Below are 27,703 nucleotides of genomic sequence, written 5' to 3'. Positions count from 1 at the left end.
CAAATTTCATAAAAGTCTTGCAAAATTAGCAAAACAAATAGGAAAATAATGCGAACAAAACATTTTTTTGAAATTTAAAGATTGTGAATACAATCTCAAAAATAATATTTTTTCGAAAGAATATTTTTCCTCTGATTCTTTTGCCTTTATCACACTTTGGAAGACGACAATGACGCTTTCTTGATTTTGAAAATCAATCGAGGGTCACAAGTAGCTTATTCCTGAATGAACTCGTTAAATGGCAAAGAACATGTGTAATAGTTCTACCGTTTACCGAACTTACAAGAAGATTTGATGAATTTTTTTTTTTTGCTGTGAAACCTCTTTTCCCATATGAAACTGCCTTTAGATTTTCTCCATAGGATTTTCTGATTTCTCAATTTTTTATTTCCAAATCCTCCCCCCGCCTCCTCCTCCTTGAAAGAGACCTCTATTTATAGGCAAATCTGAATTTTAAATTCTCGAGTTTAATTGCTTAATTCAAAGGATTTAATTTCTTAATTTTATCAGATTTTCTTCTCTTGAAAGGTTTTACCAACAAAATGATGATGATAATAATAATAATAATAATAATATTATTATTATTATTATTATTATTATTATTATTATCCTTTTTATAGTTGAAGATAAGAAAAACTTATCGAGGATATCTATTATTACTGTTATTTTTTTTATTTATTCATTTTGAAGACCAAATTAGTGGTAATTTAATTCACTCATTTTTTTGTTACACCTTGGTCCAAATTTCATACATTTGTCCAAAATGAGGCTGCACAAAGACATTTCTGTACCTCTCAATGAACTGGTATATGGAAAGGTATTGGGAATATAATGGAATGGAAAATTTAATTACCAAACTGAAATGTAGAAAATTTAATGACGACAACAGATTTGGGAGAACAAAAACATCACAAAGCTTCCACGACATTCACAATTTGAAGGGTACTCACAGGACTGTTTTCTCCATTGGCTGTCTGGTATGGCATATGCCCTGATAGACACTAATGAAGAAGCAAAAATCCCACTGCTGCATAAATTACAGCCTCATCAGACATTCAGAAAGCTCCCTCCTTCCTGCAGAGAAAGGTCTTTCATACTTGCTGCAACCCTTATAATCCTAATGGTTTCCCTCTCATTTCTAGAAAACAATCCCCATGAGTAGATTTCACTGTCCTACTTCTAATTAAGATTCTCACGAGAGCTCAACAATCTTTGGCCGCTTTTTTGAACCCCCATTTTTTTGGGGCACTTCCATGGAAGAATCCCCATGAGCAGACTTTGATCTTTTATGTTTCACAACAGAGCATGCTTTATTATTATTTTTGTCATCATTTTTATCATCATCGCTGTCCTCATCATCGTCATTATCACTATCATCATAATCAGAGCTATCTTCAGATTCTGTTCCACTACTGCAACCAGCTAGAGGAACCACTGGTTGAAAACCTGCAATAGAAGATTCAGCTGCTGCCAGAGCCTCAGGAGTCTGCAGATCAGCAATACCCAGCATCAAATCCTGTAATTGGATGCATCCAACAATTACAACCCATTAGCTGCTAGTTAGTCTAAAAAACAAACAAACAAACAAAATAAAGCAAAGACGAAACAAATTTCATATACCATTTCAATGTATTCAGATTCATTCCCCGTGAGCACCTCAATATCATAGTCCTTACCGGAATTGTCCTACATTTACATTATAATCTTAGAAATAAAGAGAACATGAATGGAAACCAGGCACACAATTTACTTTTTCCTCATCAGATTCATATGCATACCTTTGCATCAAGCTCCAGCTTTTTATTAGCTTCTGATATGACTCCTAGGAAATCTTTCACTTTTCCCAGAACTGCAGTAAAGTGAGGAAATTGGGCATCAAATTCTGGGGAAAAGCATATTCTATAATTCCGTTTTTTCTTTTTTCTTTTTTTGGGTAGAAGCATCAATTTCCCTCAAAGATTGTTGGTAATTTTGATAACAATACAGAAATGCTAAGTAAAATGTGAAAATTCGGTGTCATGCATCCTACTGCTTTCCCTTCATCAATATACCCTGAATGTCATTCTATCCTCCCAAGTCCCAACCAAAAATTAGCCATCAATGCCCATGATATTAAAAGGTATCAAACTATTTGTTCTTTGAGATCATAATTAGAGATATAGCATATGCTAAATACTAAAGAAACCAGGAAAAAAAGTCAACTATATTAATGATTTTAGTTCTTGTACATCAAGAACAACAGACATGGTATGTTTGAGATAACATAGAGCCCACAACTAGATGATCACTCCAAAACTAAATATCAATCACAACAATAAGAACTTCTAAATAATGATGATGAAAGATTTCATAATTGGGCAATGTTTTGTTATCACATCTGAGGGAAAAAAAAGAGGGGAAAAAGAAAGCAAAGAAAAGGCTAAGGAAAATAAAATGCAAGTCTGAGCACAACATTTTTGTTTTTTATTTTTCATCCCTCCACTCAATTTTCCTCGCATATTTGAACAGAAAGTTCAAAAGTGTTTAAATTGTATATGTAAAATTCTCCCTAATTCCATCATATTTTCTCTTCATAATCTTTGACCAAACAAGATAAACTTTTTTGTCCTCACCTCATTGTTTTGAGATTCAAACTTTAAATACTTCTAAAAGAAAGGGGAGAAAATTCAATCAGAAAATAGCATAACCATGTTAGCTTTCATACATCTCAACCAAATGACACTTACAAAGCAAAGATTGAGGAGTAGCATCCATGATGGATGTTCACAGTAGAGAACACACTATTAGATGGTCCCAGTTGACATCCTGTTCCAAAAATACAAATACTGGGCTGACTTGAAGACCCTCAAGCCTAACCAATTGTTTAAAAACTTCAAAAATCTAGAAACTAAGCTATATATGAAGGTCATTAAAAATATATTTATTAAAAATGAGATAAAATAAAATAAGAAGTTTCCTAAATTTTTAATAATAAATAAATTGCAACAATTAAGTTCTTGGTAGGGGTATGCATCCTTTGACTGGTTCTGTTTTGAGCATTAAAATCTAACTAATCCGATATAGTTAGTTTGGATGCACATAGAACTAAACTAACCAAATGTGAGAGAACTTATCAATTTGATTCAATTTATGAACAATGACTGACTAAATCAGCTATTTCTGTTTGCTTGGGATAAAACCCAACATGGCTAAAATTGAGCATGCAGGGCAAAAAACATTAATAATATACTATTGCAACATGATAAAAAAACCTTAGGCTCTATTCATATCATTCTACTACAACCCACATGAGAAACAACTAAGCTCTAGAGTTACACTAACACAACTAAATTCACATTATTATAACACACATCATCCCAGTTTGTTCAAAAGTATGAAGAATCATAAAAATTAATATTTCAAATCATAAAAATTAATATTTCAAACCATGAAAATTTACATCATAGGGAAGCCAATATAAGACAGGTATCCATATGAGTATATAAATAATTGTCTTTGCGGTTCAGTTTACTTCCAAATTTTGGAATAGGAAACTGTAGACCAAACCAGTCCAATTTGGTTTTAAGCTTATAAAACTGAAATTATGAAAAACCATGTAAAACTTAATCATTTCGGGTAGTTTTTCTGGATCACTTGGTTTTTTGTACACCCCTAGTTCTAGGTATTAGGCATGAAGATGAAATTAAAATACTAAAAGAAGAAATATATTTATCCTCCCTTTCACTCCTCATAGAGGTTAGAAACCCTTCAAATAAAAATTTAAAAAAAAAAAAAAAAAAAAGAGAAAGAAAAAGGGAACTCAATACTAAAAATATTAAACAGCTAACTAAAGCAATCCAAAAATCAAGGAAGTCTCATTTAATCACAAAGTTTTTGTTAGTTAATAATAAAATAATAATCTAAAGTATCTTCTTACAAAATGGACCTCTTTTCTGTACATAAAAAGTAGAATGGTTAACATTCATTTCCTATGAATCAAAATGAAACAAAATTTTACACTCACATCAATGTTTTAAAAAGCTAAAGGCGGTCTTCAAGCGTTTTGCCCAAGTGAGGCAGAGCGTAAGCCTCAAAGCAGAACAAGGCACAAGCCTCAACTTAAACAAATAAATAATAAAAAAATTACTAAAAAACAGAAACTTGCTCATAAAATCACAAGAAAAATGAAAAATAAAAAAAGCATAAACTTTGTAATAATAAAATTAATTATTTGTCATCGTTAATAGCTTCTAATTTAGTTCCTTTTTTCCCTCCTCTAACATTTGACCCTTTCTCATAGTTTCATCAAATAATTTTCAACGTTACTGTCACTAACCACTATCTCTAGTAAGGTCCTCTACAAGGGATATAATCATATCTAAATGCTATATTATCCACTCAATCTTCTTCTTCATTATTTTGTTAATAGTTTCTAATTTAGTTTATTTTTTCTCTTCAAACATTTTACCTTCTCTCATAGTTTCATCAAATAATTTTTAACATTACTGTCCCCATCACTAGTAGGACCGTTCAAGGGATATTATAATTGTATCTAATTGCTATATTATCCCTGTTAGTGCTAATATCCCCCCAATCTTCATTATTTTTTTCCTATCTATCAATGATAAAATAATACACACACAAACACACTAGGACAGTCAACAGTTCTACTATTCTTTTTTCGTTTTTTTTTTTAATTCATACCAATTTCTCTATTCTTGCTTCTCAAACTCTCTTTTTCCATTCCATTTAAAAGGTTAATTGGAAGTCAACTAAGTTCTTATTTTGTAAAAAGTTTAACCAAGAGGGAACCTGATACAAAACTAAAGAAATCTATATCAAAAGCCAACAAAATCATAGTTGGCAATATAACTCATTAGAACTCATTGAATATTGAGGCCTATCCCTATTAGAAAAAATATATATATATATATATATATATATCAAAAGCCCACAATGACCGAAAACCCTTTGAATATTTGAGGCTTAGGCCTCAATAACCTTGAGGCTATAGCCCATGAGGCTTGAGCCTCAACAAGGTGAGGCTTGAGCTTAATTACCTTAATTGAGGCTATAGCCTCAAGGCTAATTTTCAGAGCCTCACCTCAAGGCATAAGCCTCAATAGCTTTTTAAAACACTAACTCACATCGAACCAACTAAAACAGAGTAGCACATTATTTGCCAAGAATAACATTATTGATGAATAGCAACATTATACAACCCATATATCTAACTGAAAGTTTTATGAAGTCATGCCTAAGGAGTATCCTATTGTAGAGGCTGTGGAATACAAGAAAGATGAGATGCGGGCTAATGGAGCCATGAGCTAGAGGGAGAGGTGCTGAATACAAAGATCCCACAAAACATGAGAACCATAAAGGAGCAATGAGAAATTACAAGATCATCAGCTGGCACATACACAGACACCCCACCTGCAGCCAACCATGCTTACACACCCAATCCCCACAAGAACACGCTTACATAGGTTCTTAAAGAGTAAGCATTAACAAGCAAAAAGCATATTAAAAAGGAGGTAAATTAGCACATTATACATGGTATTAACATGCTAATTGCAATGAATTGTAGTTTCTAATTTACAACACACACACACAAAGACAGGAATCCAATTGCCTTGGGATTTCTACATATAACAAACCAAACAAATCAGGAGTTTAATCTCCATAATAATGTTGCATTACTGGAACTACAGTTGTATTAGCCACCAACACTGGAATTTTTAAAAGTCACATGAAAAGTTGATAACTCGAGAGAACACTAAGAATCAATTAGACCCCTCATCTTTGTTAAAGATAAAGGCTGTTCCATCCACTAAGCCCTTTTTCATCCATTTAAAAACACCATCCCACGACAATTTTAAGTTTTTAACTCAAGGACAACAACAATCTTAGATGAGATGGTCTGTTATCCTAAGTCTAAACAAACTTACAAATATTGGAAGTCCAATTCATCTTAATGTCTTCTTCCTAATTCCAAACAAGCTTTTCCATTGAAGCAAACAGAGAATAACAATGACATCTTTGGACATATTGCATTTCCATTCGATGCCATACAAATAATTTCTAAGCAAGAATATTCTCCAAAGAGGTTCCTATTAATATAAAAGGCTAAAAAAGAAAAAAAAAATGTAAAAAAAAATGGCTACTTAGAAGAGGTTCAAATTGCGACAAAAGAAAATCCATCAATGCAAAACATTTTCATGAAAAATTTTCTCAATCAAATGAAAGTTTTCTATACCATCTTCATTGGAGTTCATTGATTGATTGGGTGAAGGCTAGGGTGTAAACCCTGTAGCTTCTTTTTTACAGTTGCCTTCCCTTTTTCCTCTTGGTGCTCTCTATGGACCTCCTATGTACACGAGTGCTCAGTGCACCCCCTTTTCATTAGGCTCTTTTTTAATTTTATATTATTTACCTATCCAAAAAATTATAATATATGTATATATATATTACAAAACATGAGGAGGAAGTTTCCTCTAAGTTTTTGTTCACTATGGGAAGAAAAAAGGGAACCAACATACTTATTTCCATAACCAATTGCACATGTACAAACAAATTCCGATAAAATTACTGCATTCAGCGCAAATCCTGAAAAAATTGGATTTAATTTGGAATTCCAGTTCAGTGGAGCAGGGAAATCTTGCTTTCGCTAAAGAACAATTGTCTATGTAACTTAAGCTTCCAAAAACAATGGTGTATAAAGCCATCAAACTGGGTAATTGGAACTTGAGCACCCAATCCAATTTCAAGACCCCAATTCACGGGAGCCAAGCCACCCTCTCTATTCTGATATCTTCTAAAAAAAATAAGGAATTAAATATTTTCCTTAAAAAAGAAAAATAAAAAAAGCTCTAAGTCCGATGAGTATTTGTTCACGATGCATGGGGAAAGGAGCAACTATCTTTGTACACCATAAAATGCATTATATGTAGAAGAAAAAAAAAAACCCATGAAAACAGTTTGCAGCTAAACAAACAGAAAACGAAACAAAAAAAAAATACAGAAATATCCTAAAAAAAAAATCACAAGAATTAAAAAATAAAAGAGAGAGAGAGAGAGAGAACAAAGTTACCTTGGCTTGAAGGCAGTGGGGTAGTGATGGGTTTTCCCTTAGGGTGATTAGGTTTCTGCAACTTGGACTCTGACCCATTCTTGCAAACAAGAAGTGTGGATTCTGCGGCATAGACACGTAGAAAAAGGTAATTTCCATATAGATGCCACCAATAACAACCAAAAAATAAAAAGGAGAAAACAAAAAAAAAAAAAAAATGACAGGAGAAAAAGAGAACCTAGGGGTGAAGAAGAAGAGGCCTTATGCTCCAAGTGCAGAAGATCATTGCTGGTGTGCCCCATCTCTCTGTCTTTGTCTCTTGCTGTGTGTGCTATTTTTCAGATGCACACCCCTGTTTGCTTATTGGCCTTGTTCTGCTAGATTGAAAATAGAGTATATAAGAGCTCAAAAACCTCTTATGCTTTTTTTCCTCATTTATTTGTTTCTATTAATTACACTTTGAAAAGTATAGAGTGTAGTTTCATATTAAAAATTAAGAGAAAAAGAAAGGGAATTAGATACATAACCCAGATTTAGTTCTCAGATCAATATGCATACCTTTGATCAAGCACCAGCCTTCTAATACCCTTTGCTCTGACTTCTAAGTAATATTTCTCTTTTCTCAGAACTACAGGAGAGAGAGGAAATTGAATTATTTTCTAGGGAAAAACCAGACTTTAATTTTGTTTTTTTGGTAGAAGCATCCATTTCCTTCAGAGGGTATCATTAATTTGAACAATACAAGCAAAATACTTGATAAAAGGAGAAAGTTCAGTGCCATGCATCCCTTTTATTTCAAGGAGGACCTGAATATGGTTAGTTTATCCCCGAACTCAATAATGCCTATCAATATTTTTAAACTAAACAAATGATAGGAAGAGCCATGAAAAGAACCAGCTGTAGCCGCCTTTTTTTTTTTAAAGGCAAGCAAAAATATATAATAATTGCCTAAAAAACCACACAACAAAGTACATAGGTTGTATACAAAGTATGCCAAGCAGCAAAGGAAAAGAGCAAGGGGCTTAACAAACAAAAGCCTTTCGCGAAGTCCCCAACCAATTGATGAAATTATCTTGAGCTCTAGCTTATTAATCAGTATGTTTGAAGTGACACAAAAGATACCAAAATATTAGTTCTTACTTCTTAGACATAATTATTTATGATCTAGTACATCATAACTACAGATATAGAGCGGAATGTGATAAGTAACATTAAATGATGATGACCCATTTCATAGTTGGGCTATGAATCCTATGATTGATTTCAACAACTCTGAAAGATACCAAAGGCAATCATAAAAGGAAAGGAAAGAAAAAGCCCAGAGAAATAAGACTCAACTTTTAGCCAAATAAATTTTCGTCACCTATATCCTCAATTTCCTCACTTATTTAAACAGGAAATTGAAAGTTCTTAAATTTTGTACAAGCTTCCCCCTAATTTCCATCACATTTTTTTTCCTTTCTCATTTCCAACAAAAGAATTTGATTTTCCTTCTAAAACCTTTTTCCATAGTCAAGATCCAAACAAACTCCTAGGCTAATTGTAAAAAGATAGGAAGAGAAACATAAACTCAAGTTGAAGTGTCTTATTTTTGTGTCAACCATGTTATGACCAATTTTCTCTTTGGTTCCAAATCAAATAAATCCATGGGAGCATAGTATCTTAAGCTTGATAAATGGGAATCAGATATATGTGTAGAATAGAGGCATGACCACTACGTAAACCCACTTATCAAGATTTTGAAGGCCAAAAGTCCTCATATTCAATGTTGTTTAACTATCCATATATAAATAGTGAATCTAAGTAAGAGGTAAACAACATTACAACAATCCCACTATAGAACAACATTCCAACTCTAACCACCTCTCTCATATTTCCAAACCCCACACAAACTTGGATTCCAAAAGGCTACCTCCTCATTAAGGACAATAACTAACTACCAAGCTTAGAATATGCCCAATAGATCAGTTCTGAAAAGAAAGGAGAGGAAAAGAAGAAGAGAAACCAATCTTCCTGAGCCAACCCACACTCGGAACTTCGAATAATTCAATGAGTCCGATTGCGAGAAAACCTACAGCAGTGAACAAGCACTGGCACAGAGTTGAAGGGGAGGAGATGACACTAGCATAGGTGGAGTAAGTTGGCTCACAACAGGAATTTTGGAGACAGATAAACCCTAGCCATCTTTCATTTCTTTCTGTATCCCATAAGATGAACAAGTGGGTCAAGGGTTTAGGATGTTGGCCCAAGAATGGGTTGCGTTATACGTATGGACCCAACTCAACCCAATTTATACCAATTTGTAATTTAAATTGAGCTTCTGCAGAAAAAATACTAGCCAAAATAAATTTGAGTTGACTTGGCTATTCAAGCAACCTAAAATAACACAAATCTAATTATCCTAAGATACATATTATAAGTAGTAAAAGTTTATAGACTTTGTTCTTCTATGCATATACATCGCCTACTTTCCCATATATTTCACCTTTATTATTTATCTATAACAATCATTAATACCTTCATGATAAATTCACCTATTTATTATTTATGGGGTTCGAGTTATAACCTATAAAATTAAATTCATTTTATTTATTTTCCACTTTAAACTTTTCATTTTACGAGTTCAAATTGAATGCCTGAGTAAGCACATTCAAGAGAGACATTAGAGACAACCCTGCTAGAAGAGGCTATTGTTTGAGAAATCAAAAGGCAATATCAGAAGCTTGATGTGGGTAGATCAGTATACTGGGGGTTTGAGGAATACTCCAAGAGGAAAACCGATTCTACAACAAAAACAGTTATTTCGCATGAATGTTACCTATAACTTACTTGAGGAATTCAAAGCATTTTGAGCCTTGTCATTAGTTTCAATAGTCTTTAAAGTTTTTTTTCAGGGGTACATTTTTCATATCCAGTTCCAGACTTGCCTGAAGGTTGGTCGGGTTCACCCATGTCCAATAGTTTTTAATTGATCTAGTCGGTCCAAGTCTTAGGTGGTGTTTGTCTTTTTTAAATTAATGTTGAATGCAATTTACTTTTAGATTCCAACTGTTTGTTTAAAAAAAAAAAAAAATTAAACTTATAACCTTTTTACCAATATTTTTAATTGACTAGAAAAAGTTAAATATGAAGCTTTTTTCTTAATCTAAAGAGTTAGCTAATTCATACTTCTAACCCCCAACCCTCACACCCCACACTCAGTATGAAAAAAACAAACAACTTAATACGTAATACTATTAACTTGTAATTAGAGTTAAGTTAAATTAAGTTCTATTTAAATTTTAGTAAAAAAACAAACACCATCTTAGCTTTTCTTGCTACCAACAGTACTTAGTTAGTCATTCTTCAATCTTCTCCACAGGATCTTCACCCAAAATTTTCTCTTAGAAGTAATTCCCTAAAACCCTAGAAGCTACCTTGATTTTCTTCTTTCTCTAATCTGTTCTCCATAACTTCCAAATTCTCCAACCTCTATACCTAGCTTCTACAACCTTAGCAAAACCAGAAGAGTTATAGTCTTTTGACCTTAAAATTTCAAAGCAAACAATTCTAAAACAGAGACGCTCATTTCCGAAAACAAAAACAGACACAAGAAAAATAAAATAGGATAAAATAAACATCAGAGAATAAAGCACCATCTCAACATACAGAAATGACAACAACACATAACCATGATTTGGAAGTTAGTTCTACTACCGAACTACAACCCCCAAATCTCGTAAGAGTGTTTTTGACTTCTTTTCTATAGTTTCTGAAATCCATTTCTTTCCTCACACTTTCTTAGCAACAAAACGGGATATAGCCACCGTGTTCTTGCTCAGAAATGTGGGGCGACAATTCGAAGTAAGTGGAATTCCACATCCTAGAAAACTATAAGATGCAGAAACCATAACTTGTAACGGAATTGCACATCCTAGAAAACTATAAGAAGCAGAACCCATAACTTGTAATTTTCTTCTTCACCTTTTTCCTTCAATTTCTCTCCAACCAAACAGAAGAGCAAAGAGGAAAAAAAAAGATCTGATAGAGAACGCAAAGGAAAAATACCCTCTTATGAGTCTGAGGAGCCCACTGATCTTCTTCGTCCTTTTGTCTCTGGCAGGTGGCTTAGGGCTTTGTTTCACCCAAGGATGAAAGTTTCCATTTTTTTCGCCGAAATTTCGGGTTTCGGTGGTCGGGGATACGAAAGAGGGGGGCGAAATGTCGATGGGAGAAATTTCGCCAAATTTCGGTTAAAATCGGCGAAAAAATCGGCGAAAAATGGATGCAGACCAAAAATCGGCGAAATCTTCAAAAAATAGCCGGACACTGCAATTTATCGGCGAATTTTCGGTTTGTATAGCCGATTTTTTTTCCGATTTTTCTGAAAATTTCCCGATATTTCCTACCAGTCCAGCCCGCGCACAGGTGACAAAATCTGATCATGATTTGCAGGCAAAGCTTGTGTTTTTTAGCCTGGCTCAAAAATCGTGGATTTAGGGTTCGTGAAATTTAAATCCAATGGCACAAAAGCAGAGCGACCCCTAGAACAGATCCAGAAAACACAGGAAGCAAAAAAAAAAAAAGCAATCTTTCTGGTTTTCCTTGGGGGTTTTGCATGGATTTTCTCGGAAATCAAACGAGGATGAATTTTCCCAGAAATCGAATGGGGGATGGATTTTCTTGGGAATCAAACGGGGTTGCAGAAAAATAAAAATAAATAACAAGATTAGATTAGTACCTGGGAGGATTGAGAGTGGCAGAGGAAAATAGGGCCTTTTTAGGGATTCTCTCGTCTGGAGGGCAACTTCAGAAAAGGGCTTCGGGTTTCGGGCTTCGGGCTTCTTGATGCCCGAGTGAGTGAAGTGGGTGGCCTTTTTATTTTTAGATTTAGTAGAGATTAAAAAATAAACATGAGAACAATTTTCCTCTCTCTATGTAAATAATTATTAATTATCTATGATTAAATCACTACTATGGATTAAAATTTGGTTTTTATCGATGATATTTTATGAATTAAAATTAATTTGATAAGATAAATTATTAATAATTTTAATTATTTAAATAAATTAATGTTAATAAAAGAAAGTTGTTACCACATATTTTTAATAAAATTTTAGAAATTAGATCTCAAATAAAATATTTTATTGATATTTCAATTTGGACCTAATGCATCTGATGGTCCAAATTGAAACTGGATGTGATCCAATAGTCAAAATTGAACCTCAAGTTATATGATAATATGTATAAATTATTGATATTTACTAAAATAAGTTTTTCATGAAACTTCATAATGAGTGTATAAGTACAACTGACATAATATAATTATGTTTAATATCGCAAATCATATTATATATATATATATATATATAATATATATATATATATATATATATATATATATATATCAAATTCTTCACCAAAACAACTTTAAATTGTTTATTATACTTTTAATTACATTAATACGAGGTTTTTTTACATTTCCATAAATTTTGATCAATTTTTTGCTTATCAAAATTTTTTTTCAAAATATCCGTCGATATTTCTCCGATATATCCGATATATCCGTAAAATCAAGTTACCAATATATCCGTAATTACCGATATTTTCATCATTAGTTTCACCAAACAAGCCCTTCTTTTGACTCATTTATTTCACACTGTTTTTACCATAGGTGTTAAATACATTTAAAAAAATTTATTTTATCCCTTTTAACTGATTAATTCAATAATAATTTTTAAAATAATTTATTTTTTAAAAAAATATTCTTTAAAATTAATTTTAGGTGTCTTCAATTTCATTTTTACTAATAAATGTACACATGTCAAAGCACGAGAAAGAATATGAAAAAGTCCTACAAAAAAATTAGTACTCATGAATTGAATTTATTCTTTTAAGACTTGTATAGAAATCAAATAAAGATTCAAAATCAAATAATTAAGTTAAACATGAAACCAAATTTGGACATCAAATTTTATGATAATAAAATTATTTTTTACCCAATTTTCTTAGATTAAAAAAATAAATACTACTTCAGTCCTTAGTCATAACATTTACTAATTTTAACTTAATCACACTTTATATTTCTTTTACACTAAATTTATAAAAATAAATAAATAAATAAAAATTGTGTTAATTATTTTATATATGTTTAAATTTTTTTTTTCTTTTCATATAAGAGCATTTTAATAAGAACAAAAATGAATTAATTTGAGCAAAAAATTTGTGGATTAAAAAAAATCTTTAAAAAAAAATAAAATTCTCAAACTAATAGCATTGTCAAACAAAACTCCTGAGAAGAGCTAAAGTGAAAATTTTGAAAAGAATAAAAAATGACAAAAGAAGATAAAATTTTTTAAACTTTAAAGAGAATAAAATTTATAATAAATGAGAAATTTGTAAAGTTTTCAAAATTTTAATGATAAATTTTTATAACATTAATTATATTAATAGTATGGTTTTAAAGAGAATGAAATTTATAACTTTAAGACATTTTTAGAATGAAAAAAGTGAGAGTAAATAAAAATTTGAATGATTGGTTTTCATACACTTTTTTTTTCAAAAAATAAAAATAAAATAAAAAATTTATATTAAATTTTAAAATTCTTACGGAAAAATTATTAACTTGTATTATATTGTTCAAAATTATTTTTAAAAATTATATTTTTAATTCACTTTTAAAAACCATTATATATTTTTGTAAAATTTATTATTATTTTTTGTTTCTAAAGATAGAAAATAGAATCCAAATTAAATTAAATAATTTCATATCAAAGAAAAATGTATAATATATCAAATTATTCAATCAATCAAAAAAATATAAGTTTTATTTTAAAAATATTTAGAAAAATCAAAAGAATTAAAATCTCAATAGAAAATTTTTCATTATTTTGGCAAATTTTATAACAAAATCTTAATATATTTAAAATAATGTTGTAATTATCTTAATAAAATTTAAATTTGTTTAAATAAATAATATAACCGAATTGTGAAACTTTTTATTCAATAATTATCTATAATATAATAAGTGTTATTATTAATTCATTATTATTTAATTAAATATAAAAGTTTAAAAGATTTAAATATCTTAAAATGAATAAAAATCACTTGTGGTTATAAAAAATTAATAATAAATATAAGTATTAAATACATTTTATTTATTTTCATAAAACACATTCAAATATGATTTAACATGGTTCAAATTTGTTATTAAAAAAAAACACATGATTTGTGGGAGAGTTCCAAACAAATCCTAATTATTTTTCATCTCAATTCTAAATCCAAAATCGAAAAAACACTTTACGATGATCTCCTACCATAACCAAGTTTCCCTCCATACATATTATAAATAAACCAAAATTAATTATTGAGACTAATAAACAGATGTGGATGATAGGGTAGTTCATTAAATAGGATGAAGGATAGAGTAATTGTGCTAGAGGGGATGTCAGATTGTTGTGTCGAAGATGAATGTCCAATTTTAGAGGTTTCCATAAATATTAACATTTTTCTTTATAGAATCTTGAGAGCAGTTTTAGGATTGAATTTGAATATAAAATTAAAATGATCGTATTGAATTTGGATATAAAATCAAAATGAAGTTATGAACATTCATATTTCCATTAAGTCAAGTAATTAAAACATTAAATTGAATCCCAATTGAAACCATTTATGAAATAGAAATTTAAGACAAATGAAAATATTAAATTTTTCATTATATTTTAGGTTTATGATGACAATTTTAGGACTGACTTCCATTAACCCTAACCAAATAAAAAGATTAAATTCTCATTAAAGTTGATTATGAGTATAGAAAAGATTCAATTTTAAGTTATCTTATGGTAATTTCAGGAATGGTTTTCGTTACATGAAGTAATTAAAACTCTTAACTAAACGAAAAAAAATTAAATTCCTATTTAAGTTGACTATTAGTATTGAAAATATTAAATTTTGAATTATCTTTTAAGTTTGTAATGATAAGTTTAGAAATGATTTTCGTTAATCAAGTAATTAAAACTCCAACTAAATAAAAAGATTAATAACCAATTTGACAATAATTTTAGAAAGTATTTCTAATATTTTTAATACTTAAAAATTTTTATCTTTCAAGTATTAAAAAAATTATAAATATTTTCTAAAATTACTTCCAAAAACACTCTAAATTCTCGTATTTCTAGAAATAAAAAAGTGAGAATCAGCTCGTACTTTTTTTTTTTTCATTGCCATTTCTTTTCATCTGATGGCTTCCATTTACATTAGGATGGTAAAATCAGTGAATATTTATTCAAGTCAAATCATTTTTATATATAATTGTATAAGCTAATATTCCCAGACAATTAATTTTCTAAAAAAATTCTAACTTAAATTGCCCAGAAAAGAAATCCTAAAATTCAAAATTTTCAACAGAATTGACAGGTTAAAAGCATTCAAAAGAAACCCTAGCCCTCTATTTTGTTTCCAAGAAAATGGAGCAATAAAAAAACAACAACAAAAACTTATTTCTCATCTTTTGCTTCGAGAAAGAAAAAGAAAAAAAAGTTGTATTGCCGAATCATCGTTGGAGAAAATTACACGATTCAAAATTTTAATTACCTTTTTTCATATTTTAGTTCCACGGGTGTTCAATGAGAAACTCTAAAATTACAAACTTCCAGCAATAGCATATCCAACTTATAAAGCAGTTTTAGTGCAATCCGACCATCTGTTTGGTTACCAGGAAAATATAGAAATATAAAAGAAAACCACATTTTGATTACTATGTGATCTCTCTCACTCCTTTTGGCTACCAAAAATCAGAAACAAAAAAAAATAAAAATCTCAAATCAAGCGAGCCTAAGTGTCTTATGTGTTTTAGGTGAGGTGAAGTTTTATGCATTACCCAACCCTAGACGGTGAAAAATTTACGATTTAAAATTTCCTTTTAAGTTTCTCATTATTTTCTCAGCATCCAAACGATTGTATCTAACGTAGAAGTCGATTGATTGAACTGGGAAAAGAAATTGGAACAGTACCTTGAACTGAGATATCGACCAATACGCAGAGGAACGATTGAATGCTTTCGCCGAACTTCGGAGAAGTGATGTCGACCGAAACGTAGACCTGTGGAGAAAGGGATGACAGGGTGCCTTTGCCCAAACAAAAATCAGGGCTACGTTCATTCAGCTAATTATGGGCTGAGAATGGACCGGCCCAATTTTGAACTATTGGGCTGTAACTGGGCCGATTTCTAATTTATGTCATAAATATCCTCATCAAATCCCATAATCGGATATTTTTAATTCATACTCAATCTCTAGTATAGTACAAGGTGTTTTTAACCTTTTTATTTCCAAAAATACCTTTATTAATACTAATAATCAATCTAAATGTTTAATCTTTCCATCTTCAACTTCTATTTCATCAACCTTTTCATTAGCTTTAATTTAGGATTTTAATTACTTAATGTAACAAAAATCTATAATGTGGATAACTTGATTTTGATTTCATAATCGATTGAAAATGTCATCACAAACCTATTAAAATAATTGAAGATACTCAAACATAAAACTACTCTCAACTTACTTGATTTTGATATCTTATTTGGATTGTAATTACCCTCACAAACCTATAAAAATAATTGAAAATACTCCTTAAACTACTCTCAATATAACTGAAAATGTAATCTTTTCATTTGTTTCCAATTTTTACTCAACCATTTCAATAGGATTTAATTACTTATTGTAACTTAACGTAATGGAAATATATATGTTCATAATTTGATTTGGATTTCAAATTCAGATTCAATCTTGAAATTGCCTCAAGGAACAGTGAAGGAAGAGTTTGTTTTTTCATTTGAACTCAACAAGCTCAAATGATCTCAAACATTGTCAAAGGTCGATGAGGCAAATTCCTGATCTTAAACATCATCGATGAGGCCTAACCATAGATGGTAACATCATTTGTTGAATTGAATGATGGCCTAGCATTCAAACTTGTAGATTCAATTGGCATAGTTGCCTTCTGATCACATAAGTGGTGACGCTATGCCAGCAATCCAACGTCCCTCAAGACCCCTTCCGGGAATATGTCCTACAGCAGCTCAAAAACCTTGTCTTTACATTTTATTTTAGGTACCTCATCCTCCATCTTATTTGACAAAGCGCCACAAATGATCCACCAATCTGATGTTTATCAATCTCAACCCTAGAATTTGGTTTATTTACAATATTTATGGAGAGAAATCTAGTTTTAGTAGGAGAGAAGTCATAGAGTGTTTTTCGGATTTCGGATTAAAAACAGAGATGAAGAACAATCAAGGTCCATTTAAAACTCTCCAACAACTTTTTTTTTTTTTTTTCTTCTTAGTAACAAATTTGAAGTATTTTAAATTATATTTGAGTGTGTTTTGAGAAAATAAATAAAAATATATTTAATATTTATATTTATCATTAATTTTTTATTCAAAAGAGGAAAAGAAGACAACAATTGGAGTGTTATGTTGCCTATTCCATTTGTCTTCAAAGAAGGAAGGTTGAGTAAGTCAAACCATTGGCTAGGAAAATGGAAGGAAAAAAAAACAAAAAGATATTTTGGGATCTTTTTGTATTACCTTTTTATTTTTTTGTTTTCAAAGGAAAAAAAAAAAAAAAATCAAAAGAACCAATTGGTTGATTGTCTACTCCACAGGGAAAACATGATTTTTGTGCATCAACATAAAGCAATTGAGGCATTTGTATCGACTTTTTTTGTGTATTAGCATTTTTCCTCTTTTCTTTAATGTTTAACATTCTTCAACCATTATTTTGTCTTATTTCCCTTTTATTCCTAATCTTTAAATTACAAAATCATCGAACAAACAAAATATTAAGATTTTGATATAAAAATTACCAAAATGATGAAATTTTTTCTATTAATTTGATTTCTTTTGATTTTTTTTTTTAAATTTTTTAGAACAAAACTTATTTTTCATTTATATTTATTTGTTTTTTATTGAATAATTTGATATATTATATATTTTTCTCTGACATGAAATTATTTTATTTATTTGGATGGTGTTTTCTATTTTTAAAAATATAATGACTTTTAAAATCAAATTAAAAACAAAAAATAATAATATAAAATATATAGTGGTTTTTAAATATGAATTAAAAATATAATTTTTAACAAAATAATACAAGTCAATAATTTTTCTATAAGAATTTTAAATTTCAATAAATTTTTTTTTTTTTTTTTACAAGAAAACTTATGTAAATGAACCATTAATTTTTTTTTTATTTACTGATAAGTTTGCTTAGTTACCCCCTCATAATTTGTTGAACACACTTTATTTTTTAAGTTTCCTATTAATTGTAATCCATTTTTTTTACTTAATTTTATTTTCATTACTTTTTCCTTTTTCTCTTCATTATTTAACTAAAATGAATTTTGTAATTTTTATGAAACCTTAAATTTTAGTTCATTAATAAATATTAATTTTGATTTATTGCATAAAAATGAAGGAAAAAAATACTATTAAAATGTAATATTGATGTCTCCTACACACATGATGTTTTGTCTTTCTAAATCTTCATCTCTTAGATATAATTCAAGGTTCAACAATCATATTGCTCTTGGAAGTGTAGGTCGAAACAATAAGAACAATAAGAATGAGATAGGTGATGAAGAGTGGATATTGGGGGACCAAATCCTATAAAATGATAAAGGGTGTGGTTGGCAGCATAATGGAGAAGATGAAAGTTCGTATTATTGTCATTAATATAACACAAATGTTAGACCAACAAGTCTTGATTCCTCTATATCAATTTCTTTATTTATATCTACTTAATTTAAACTATACTCTTATGAAATGTAAGTGTGCCTTCAAATTTTCTATATAATTCATTCATCAAGAGATGTATTGGCTCTTGAACACAAGGTCTAATACATTTGTTTAATGTTTTTACTTATGTAAGTGTTCCTATTAATCCAATTTTATAACTTTTTCTTATATGTTTTCCCATTTCACAATTGTATTATAATTAATCTGGTTGCATTATCTTTGTTACATGCATTTTGTGGATTTTTGTGTAATGTCTTGCTTTTAGTTCAGGTATGATCTTTCTTCATCTTCATATAATATATATTGTTCTTTAATTGTATTTCCATATACTAAAATGTGTTATATTGTTATTTGATTTTGCAATTGTAAACTCGGTGATAGACATCTAATGATTTTGTGCGTGTGTGTGTATATATATTATTGTTATTTAATAGATTTTAAGGTTTTAATATAACAAAACCCTTTGTTTGAAAGAATTGAATTTTGTTTTGTTTTTCATAATAAGAAAATTGAAGGAAAGACAAAAAATAGAGAATTTTGTGCCTTTTGTTCTCAATTATAGTAAACCTAATACATCTTGAGTATATTATTAAGAGTCGTTTGCTTAATTTCATTTAATATGGAAATTCATTTTAAACTTTTTATATCAAAAAACTTTCAATGTTTTCAAAAGAAAAAAGAGTAATTGACCATGCCTTATTAAATATGAGATTTTTTTTCACCCTTTTAATAGGTATAAATTGTTCTCAAACATTAGATACAAGTTTTTAATCTTAAACCAAGATTGTTGAATGGAGTTTCCAAATCTTCAATACTCAATTTATTCATTGAAATTGAAAAATGGGCATCTAAAGAAAAGTATTCAAAGTCTTTAGAAAAGAATAGTAGTTCCTTTTTTTTTTTTTTCTTATGATAATTATTATTGTCATCTAGGGGATGCTTGGGTCTTTGAGCTAAAGAGGTTTGCTATGCTTTGACAATCTTATTTTCTTTTCTTGTGTAATCAAGTTTCCTAAATAAAAATTTCATCCAATATATTGATTAATTTCATATTTTAAGTATGATCGGAAGGTTCACTATGTCTATTGAAAAGTTATGACAAGCTTTTAAAAAGCCCTTTTAACCATTTGTACTCTTATTGTTATTATTTATAGATAATACACAACTTTTGTGCATTGCATGTGAACATTTACTAGTCTAATAAAGAATAAGAGTATGTTTGATAGTATTTTTATTCGAAGTGTTTTTAGTGGAATTGTTTTCTCTAAAAGTGTTTTAGAATAATCACTTATAAAATGTTTCTTCAAAAAATACTGCATGTATTTTTTTAATACTATAAATGATTTTTCGGGTTTTTAAAAATGTTTCATAAATTTTATCAAATATTTAATTTTTTTTAAAATACTTTTTAAGTTAAAAATGTTTTGTAGAATTACTGTCAAGCGAACTTTTAGTCGGTTTCAAGTTTCACAAATTTAATAGATAATTTATTTTTAAAAATTATATATTCTATATTCATTAATATATTAAATTTACAACTATTCAATTAAATATACCTTATTTTCAAAATCATTAGATTATTATTATGTTATTTTTATTTTTTATTTTTTTGCATAGTACACAATGCGTTGTCATTAGGTGTAAGAGGAAAGAAAAATTATCCTGAATAAATTACTTTGAAATAATTTTTAAAAATTATGTAATTTTGGGATAGTAAAATAAATTCAATCAACTTAAGATTTGATTTACTTATAAAAATATATTATAAACAACTACTATGGTTATAACTTTGATAATTAACTTAAGAACTATTTAGTTACTTAAGAATTATTTAGTTTATGTTACTTTAGATTTTTTAACTATTTTAAAATATTTTTAAAGTGTCTTTAATTTTTTTAAATACTTTTCACTCTTATCATTTTTTCATATTTTTCACTTTGTTTTACTTTGTCTTGTGATGAATTTGATAACTTTATTTATAGAAATTTTTTATGGATTTGAAACTTGTTGAAATCCACGAACTTGAACCTTGTTGAAATCCATGGACTTGATCATACTTGAAATTCAATGAAAGCTTCTTGATAAGGTTTTCTTTTGACAACTCGCAGATGAAGTCTTTAGCATGTCATGATCTTTGGTGATAGGTTCAAGGTGTTAGGAATTTTTGATGAAATTTTCAGTAAGTTAAGAATATTACTATTTATGAATAATAACTTTTCTCTCTTTATGTTTTCTCATGTTTTGATATTGCAAACTTCTCTATCTACTTTTCAGCATCTTCTTTTTCAACTTTATCTTTTTTTTTTTAAAAAAAAATCAATATTCAAGTTCTAATGAATAGTGAAGATTCCAAGACAAAATCACTATTAAGCACCATTTAAGCACTATTCAAGATTCTTGATAAGTTTCAATTGTCAACAAAAAATAGTAGTGGATTTAAAAAATGTTGAAGTTCATGGATTTCAAGACACTTCAATTCCATGGATTCAAAGGCATTTCAAGTCCATGGATTTTAATAAAACTTAAGTCCGTTAAAATTTCCTATAAATAGAGTCATCAAGTTCATCACAAGGTAGAGTGACAAATACGAAGAGCTTATAAGAGCATGAAGAGTGCTTTTGCAAAAAGCCTTAGTTTTTTTGTATCCCATTTCCTTCCAAAAAATCTTTCTTTGTAATCAAAACTTTGGATCAAGTTTAAGTTTCAAATTCAAACTCTCTATATCAAGGTATCATTTTCAATACAAAAGTTTATTTCAGATTCAATTATTGTGTTTTATTTAATGTTATTTTATGCTTTAAATTATATTTGTAGAATTTATTTTGATTTATGATTTTTTTTATATCCTAGGTCGAAATGGTATTGGAGTCAAGTTTTGCTTAAGAATTTGCTAATATTACAGCTTGGAATAGTATATAATCATTGATTGAGTCCCAAGTTAGTTCAAATTGAATTTTCTGTGAATGGTTTGGTCAACCTAGATAACAGTATTTGAAGGGCAAAATGAGTGTAAATCCTATGTTGATCCGCTTGTGGTGGTCCTTGTTTAGAAAATTATTTGAATTTAATATAGGATTAGATTGTGATTATTTTATGTGATAATAAGTAATATTACGAAGGAATTAAGTAAAACTAGTTCATCCAAACCTTTTTAGATAGATAGTTCTACATCACATAATTTTGCATATAATTTAGAAAATTATTCATGTAAGTTAGACAACTTTTCATATATTGCAAATTTATTAGTTTCATCATTTAGTCAACATGACTTTGCTAGTCAAAATTTAGATTTATTATAATCTAATTAAAAAAATAATTTAATAATTTAAAATTAGATACAGAAATGGTTCAAATTGAAAATCAGTTACAAAACTCATCAAATATTTCAAACTTTATTCCAAAAGTTCCTATTTTTAAGGATGAATCTTTGTCAAATCTCCTAATCAAACTAATACACATACTTTACATGTAAATATCATTAAAAAAATGTCATAATGAAAGAAAAAATCCTTTTGTTCCTAATGTTGAATAGATTAAATAAGATTATTTCTCCTTTTATAATGATGCAAAAAGAAATTATTTCAAAACTCTCAAACCTCAAGTTACATATGTTTTGAGAAAACAATACGAAAAATGCATGCAACAAATCTTCCCTTGGTTTTTCAAGTTTAAGAAACCTCTTAAAAGAATCGTAACATTAACAATAGAACAATCCAAGTAATAAACTCTTTAATCAAAATTCAAATCTTAAAAGAAAAATGATGAAATAATAACGAAAATGATACAAAATTTTGTTTTCTTCTACTTCAATAGAGGTAGGAGAAACAACAACATTAACAAAAATATTATTACAAATAAGACTTCTAAGAATTGAAAATTTTAAAGTTGAAAAAGTTGAAAAAGTAGGAGAAACATCAATATCATAAAAACATCAATTGAAAAAGTTGAAAAGGTTGAACCAACATCATTAAAAGCAAAAATTGAAGAAGTTGAAATGAACAAAAAGGAAAAAGACAAACAAATGGAAATAATGAATAAAATTGAAAACAAAGACAAAATAATAAATGCAATATCTTCAAAAGTAAATAAATAAATATTTTTTATATTATAGATAAAATAGATGATGTAGAGACACAAAGACAATATTTACAAAACTTAATTAAAAGATTTAATTCTCATTGAAAATACAAATAAAGTCCCAAAATATAGATCTATTCAATACACTATGAATAAAATATTTAACATGCTAAAAAAAAAAAAAAAAACCTATAACTATTGAAGATTTGCAAATTGAAATACAAGAAATAAAAGGAGAAATAACTCAATTAAAATAAGAAAATGAGCAAATTAAAATTTTAATAGAAGTTAAACAAGAAACTTATGTTGAAACACCAAATAATCAAAATCTAGGAATAATAATACTAGATAAACAAACTTTTACAAAAACATTCATTAATATAATATCTAAAGTAAATTTTCAAAGATGGTAGACGAAAATAAGAATAATAGTTGAAGACTTTGAGGTAAAAATGATAACTCTAATATATTTGGGAGCAAATATGAATTGTATGCAATAAGGAATAATACCTACTCAATATTATGAAAAAACAAGTCAAAAAGTACTTTACTTTGCAAACAATAGTAAACTAAAAATAGAATACAAACTTCAAAATGTTCATAAATGCCAAAATACATATTATTTTAGAACTCAGCTTATCTTAGTACAAAACCTAACTGAACCCTTAATTTTAGAAATTCCCTTTATTACCTTACTTTACCTTTTCCAATTAAGTCAAAAATGTGTCAAAACTACAATATTAGGAAACACAATTCTCTTTCCTTTTATATATCCATTAATTAGAAAAGAAATATATACATCTCCAAAGTGATTCAATAAATAAAAAGATAAATTTGATTCAAAGAAAACAAACTCATATAAATTTTCTATCAAAAGAAATTCAATATAAGAACATACAAGAACAACTTTTAGAAGACAAGGTTTAAAAGAAAATAAAAGAAATTCAAGATCTCTTCAAAAAGAAATTTGTTATGACCTTCCAAACACATTCTGGAAAAGAAAGAAACATGAGACAAGAATATATTCAAAATTTTGATAAGTAAAAAATACCTACTAAAGCTAAGCTAATACAAATGAATGAAAAACTTCTAGAATACTGCAAACAAAAAATTGATTCTTTATTAAAAAAGAAATTAATTAGACCATCAAAATCTCCTTGGAGTTGTGACGTCTTTTATGTTCAACAAATAAATTATTATAATGGATTAGATACTCTATACCTTGTTGGGAAGTGTCCCAAATTCCTAATTAGTAAAAATTCCTTTTTGTAAAGAATATTGTATAGAATATTTCATATATTATTATAATATTAGATTTCCTTATAGAATAAGGAAAGTTATTAGGAATATCTCTATAAATATTCTAGGTTATGAGAGGAAAAAGTCATGAGATGGATATGGGCCTATAAAGGTTATACAATGTGAATAGAGATATGAAGGAGAATGAGAGATACCTGGTGGAGCGAGAGAACTTGTGGTAGAGTATGTACAAGGAGTGAGGAAATATGAGATGTTTTGGGAACCCAGTAGTTGTATCTGGTTCTGTCCTCTATAATGTTCTCTATTGTATAGTAAAAAGATTCTCTATCATCCATGGATGTTGGCATGTTTGGTCGAACCACGTTAAAACTTCATGTACCTTATGTGTGATTATTTTGTCTTTATGTTCTTGAATTAACAATGGTTGCATGAAAGCTTCTGTTGGAAAAACAAACTAGTATTAGAGCTTTCGTTGGGATAACAAACTAGTATTAGAGTCTTAGGTTGAAGATTTTTAGAAGAATAAAATATTATAGAGCACACAAGACGAAGACAAAAGGAATTTCAATTAAAGGTGGAGTTGATTGCTCTCTTATCAATATGTGATACAAAAAGTCTATGTCATGGAGAAATGGAAGATTGACTTGGTGGAATTTGGTCCAAGGTGGAGATTGTTGGGAAGTGTCCCAAATTCCTAATTATTAAATATTCATTTTTGTAAAGAATATTGTATAGAATATTTCCTAAGTTGATATATCATTATAATATTAGATTTTCTTATAAAATAAGGAAAGTTGTTTAGAATATCTTGATTGATATTCTACGTTATGAGAGGAAAGAGTTATGAAATCGAGATGGGTTTACAAAGACTATATGAGGTGGATAGAGATGTGAGAGAGAACAAGAAATACCTGATGGAGCGAGGGAGCTCGTGGTAGGATGTGGGGAAACATGGGATGTTTCGGGAACCCAATAGTTATATTTGGTTTTGTCCTATGTAATGTTCTTTATTGTATAGTAGAAAGTTCTCTCTCATCTGTGGATGTAGACATGTTTGGTTTAAGTACATTAAAACCTCATGTATTGTATGTGATTGTTTTATCCTTATGTTCTTGGTCTAATTTTGTTTGCATGAAAGCTTTCATTGGTACAATATACCTAATAAACAAGATTTATTCAAAATAGACTTCATAGTACAATAATCTACTCAAAATTTGATATGAAACTAGGATTTTGGCAAGTATAAATTAAAGAACAAGATAGATACAAAACTGCTTTTACAGTTCTTTTCGGTCATTATGAATGAGATGTTTTGCCTTTTCGTCTCAAAAATACCCATTCTAAATTTTGAAATATTATGAATAATATTTTCAATTCTCATTTCAAATTCATTATTGTATATATAGATGATGTTTTAATATTTTTTGAGCTATTAGGAAAACACTTTGTACATTTAAAAAAAATCAATTTAATAAAAGAAAATGGAATGACATGCTCAGCTCCAAAACTGAAACTATTTCAAATAAAAATAAGATTTTTAGGCCATGAGATTTATTAAGAAATGACAAAATTGATTTAAAGATCAATAGAATTTGTTGACAAATTTCCTCATGAAATAAAATATAATAAACAATTATAAAGATTTTTAGGTTATTTAAATTATGTTTTTGATTACTTTAAAATTGTATAAATCATTTGTAAATTCTTATACAAAAGGCTTAAAAAAAATGCACTTATTTGGACTAAGTCATATATTGAACTAGTAAAAGAAATCAAGCATATATTAAAAAGTGTCAATATTTTTTTAATAGAGAAAGGAACAATAAACACCTTAGCGACTCCGCTGGGGATCTTTAGAAGGTCAAACTTGAACTCGAGTTGAGGAAAATGAGGCGTTTGATTAGTCGATCAGTGGATAACCCTCTCTATGTGTTTTTGTATGATTGGGTGTTGATTACAAGTTGAGAGCTTTGATATGTTTATCCGTGATTCATATTTAGTTATTATTGTTCATTGGAGATGTTCACATGTTTATTACATCAATTGATTCTCTTACCCACTTCAGCATAGTGACTCTTCTTGTTGTATGATTATCTTGCTTCCTGGACATGTATATTCTCATTTTTGTATATTTCATTCATCTTGACATGATTGATTCTATTTGTTGTATATTATCTTGTTTGTCTCAACATATTATCCATTCTACTATATACCTATCTTGTTTATCCTATCTCTACCTAACTAGTGTGTAGATATGAGTGATATACCTATTCTTTGCATGATTGCTTGGTGCATGACTGCTCTTCTTCTGTGTGATGCATGTGTTGTTTGTCTATGTGGGTCGCACTTCTATCCTCTTACCTCCAACCCTCTGGTTTTGATCATTTCCTTCGTTTCGGTTCTTACATTTGAAAGTGTGAGGCATTGTGTGTACTTGTTCCTCTAGCTGAGCTAGTGGTTAGGAGTAGAGTCTAGCAACGAGCTATATCGATGTTTGGAAGCATTATAAAGGAGGTGGACATACTAATGTTGATTGGAGTCCGATCTTTGAAGACCTGTATAGCCCATAGCTAGGTTTCAGGATATTTGTGTGACCAATGTGTTTTATTTTCACTTAATTTGATAGGATTTTCTGATGCACCCACACCACTCACTGTGCACTTTAGTTGACTACTAAGTGCTGAGAGTTGTGAGAGCTTTCATTATAGGAAACCCCTTGGGATGTCCAGGTAGTGCATGTGTGGAGGTGATGACCACCTTGCATGGAAGTGCCTCGTCTTTTAGGAGGCGTGCGGAGGGTTGCATACCACTGGTGGGTACGATCGCTTCTGCTAGGGATCTTTTAAAGTCAATCATTCTCTTTTTAGAGCCATTTTAACCTTGTAGGTTGAGCCTTAGATCTTTTGACTAGGACTTCTTTCCTACACGTGGGTGCATCTGAGGCCCTTCAAACCCTCTTTAGTTACAGTTTGGATCCAATACTCTCTCTTTTGTTCTTTAGTTGAGAGTGCTTAGAGATTGGTGCGAGTTTGAGTATCAGTTGGACCATCTCTTGTTATATGGTTTTGGTTTCTTCTTATTGCTCGTTGAGTCTAGCACACTTTTTCCCTAAAGCTTTAAATGGTTTTATTTTCTTGAGTTGACACATTCTTTAGGTTTGTTGTCACTTTCTACTTGACATTTTGGCATATGCTCATTGATCATGCTCATTTTTTTACATTATTCACCTATCATGGGCTCAGCACCTCATTATTTGGTCATTTTACCTATTTCTATTTTCAACTAGATATTTTCATTATAGAAAGGTGAAAGACATGTTTTCACATTCACACCATTTTTGAGAGGTTCACCTTTATCACCTTATCATTTTTTTTTTTTATAAAGTTTGGGTTGAAAGTGAATCAAAGATTTTTTATATAAATGGAGTATTGATCTCATGACAGTGTTATTTTTTACACCTCATTCATGTTTTGGATTATTGATAGAAATTCTTTAGTCATATTTGTAGGCATCTCACAGTGGACACCTTTATGACTCTAGAG

General features: G+C 29.2%; 1 protein-coding gene across 5 annotated transcripts; it reads right to left on the bottom strand.

Moving 5' to 3' along the window:
* Positions 1 to 827: 827 nt before the first annotated feature.
* On the bottom strand, positions 828 to 16,127 carry LOC117911753. Of its 5 annotated transcripts, none has more exons than XM_034826174.1 (7): positions 16,039 to 16,127; positions 7,607 to 7,676; positions 7,287 to 7,422; positions 7,070 to 7,171; positions 1,779 to 1,849; positions 1,621 to 1,686; positions 828 to 1,516 (listed from the first exon to the last, which is right to left on the bottom strand). In XM_034826174.1, the coding sequence occupies exons 3-7, from the start codon at positions 7,348 to 7,350 to the stop codon at positions 1,193 to 1,195; spliced, it is 627 nt and encodes a 208-aa protein (XP_034682065.1). In that variant the 5' UTR covers positions 7,351 to 7,422; positions 7,607 to 7,676; positions 16,039 to 16,127; the 3' UTR covers positions 828 to 1,192. The 5 variants fall into 5 exon arrangements, with proteins under 5 accessions (XP_034682065.1, XP_034682064.1, XP_034682068.1 ...); XM_034826173.1 differs by lacking the exon at positions 16,039 to 16,127 and adding an exon at positions 11,769 to 11,802; XM_034826177.1 differs by lacking the exon at positions 16,039 to 16,127 and adding an exon at positions 11,769 to 11,801 and having other exon boundaries at positions 7,287 to 7,425.
* Positions 16,128 to 27,703: the final 11,576 nt, after the last annotated feature.

Source organism: Vitis riparia, chromosome 3 (assembly GCF_004353265.1).
Source record: "Vitis riparia cultivar Riparia Gloire de Montpellier isolate 1030 chromosome 3, EGFV_Vit.rip_1.0, whole genome shotgun sequence".
NCBI classification, from domain to species: domain Eukaryota; kingdom Viridiplantae; phylum Streptophyta; class Magnoliopsida; order Vitales; family Vitaceae; genus Vitis; species Vitis riparia.
Note: the sequence above shows the minus strand (reverse complement) of the source record. Positions and strands in the feature narration are given on the sequence as shown.

What these genes read in the sequence shown, in the direction of transcription:
- LOC117911753 (XM_034826174.1), bottom strand. Translation starts at nt 7,350, where the DNA reads ATGGGGCACACCAGCAATGATCTTCTGCACTTGGAGCATAAGGCCTCT. An exon ending in CCCACTGCCTTCAAGCCAAG is followed by an intron (nt 1,850 to 7,069) that starts GTAACTTTGTTC and finishes ACTTTACTGCAG; the next exon opens with TTCTGGGAAAAGTGAAAGAT. An exon ending in AATCTGAATACATTGAAATG is followed by an intron (nt 1,517 to 1,620) that starts GTATATGAAATT and finishes ATCCAATTACAG; the next exon opens with GATTTGATGCTGGGTATTGC.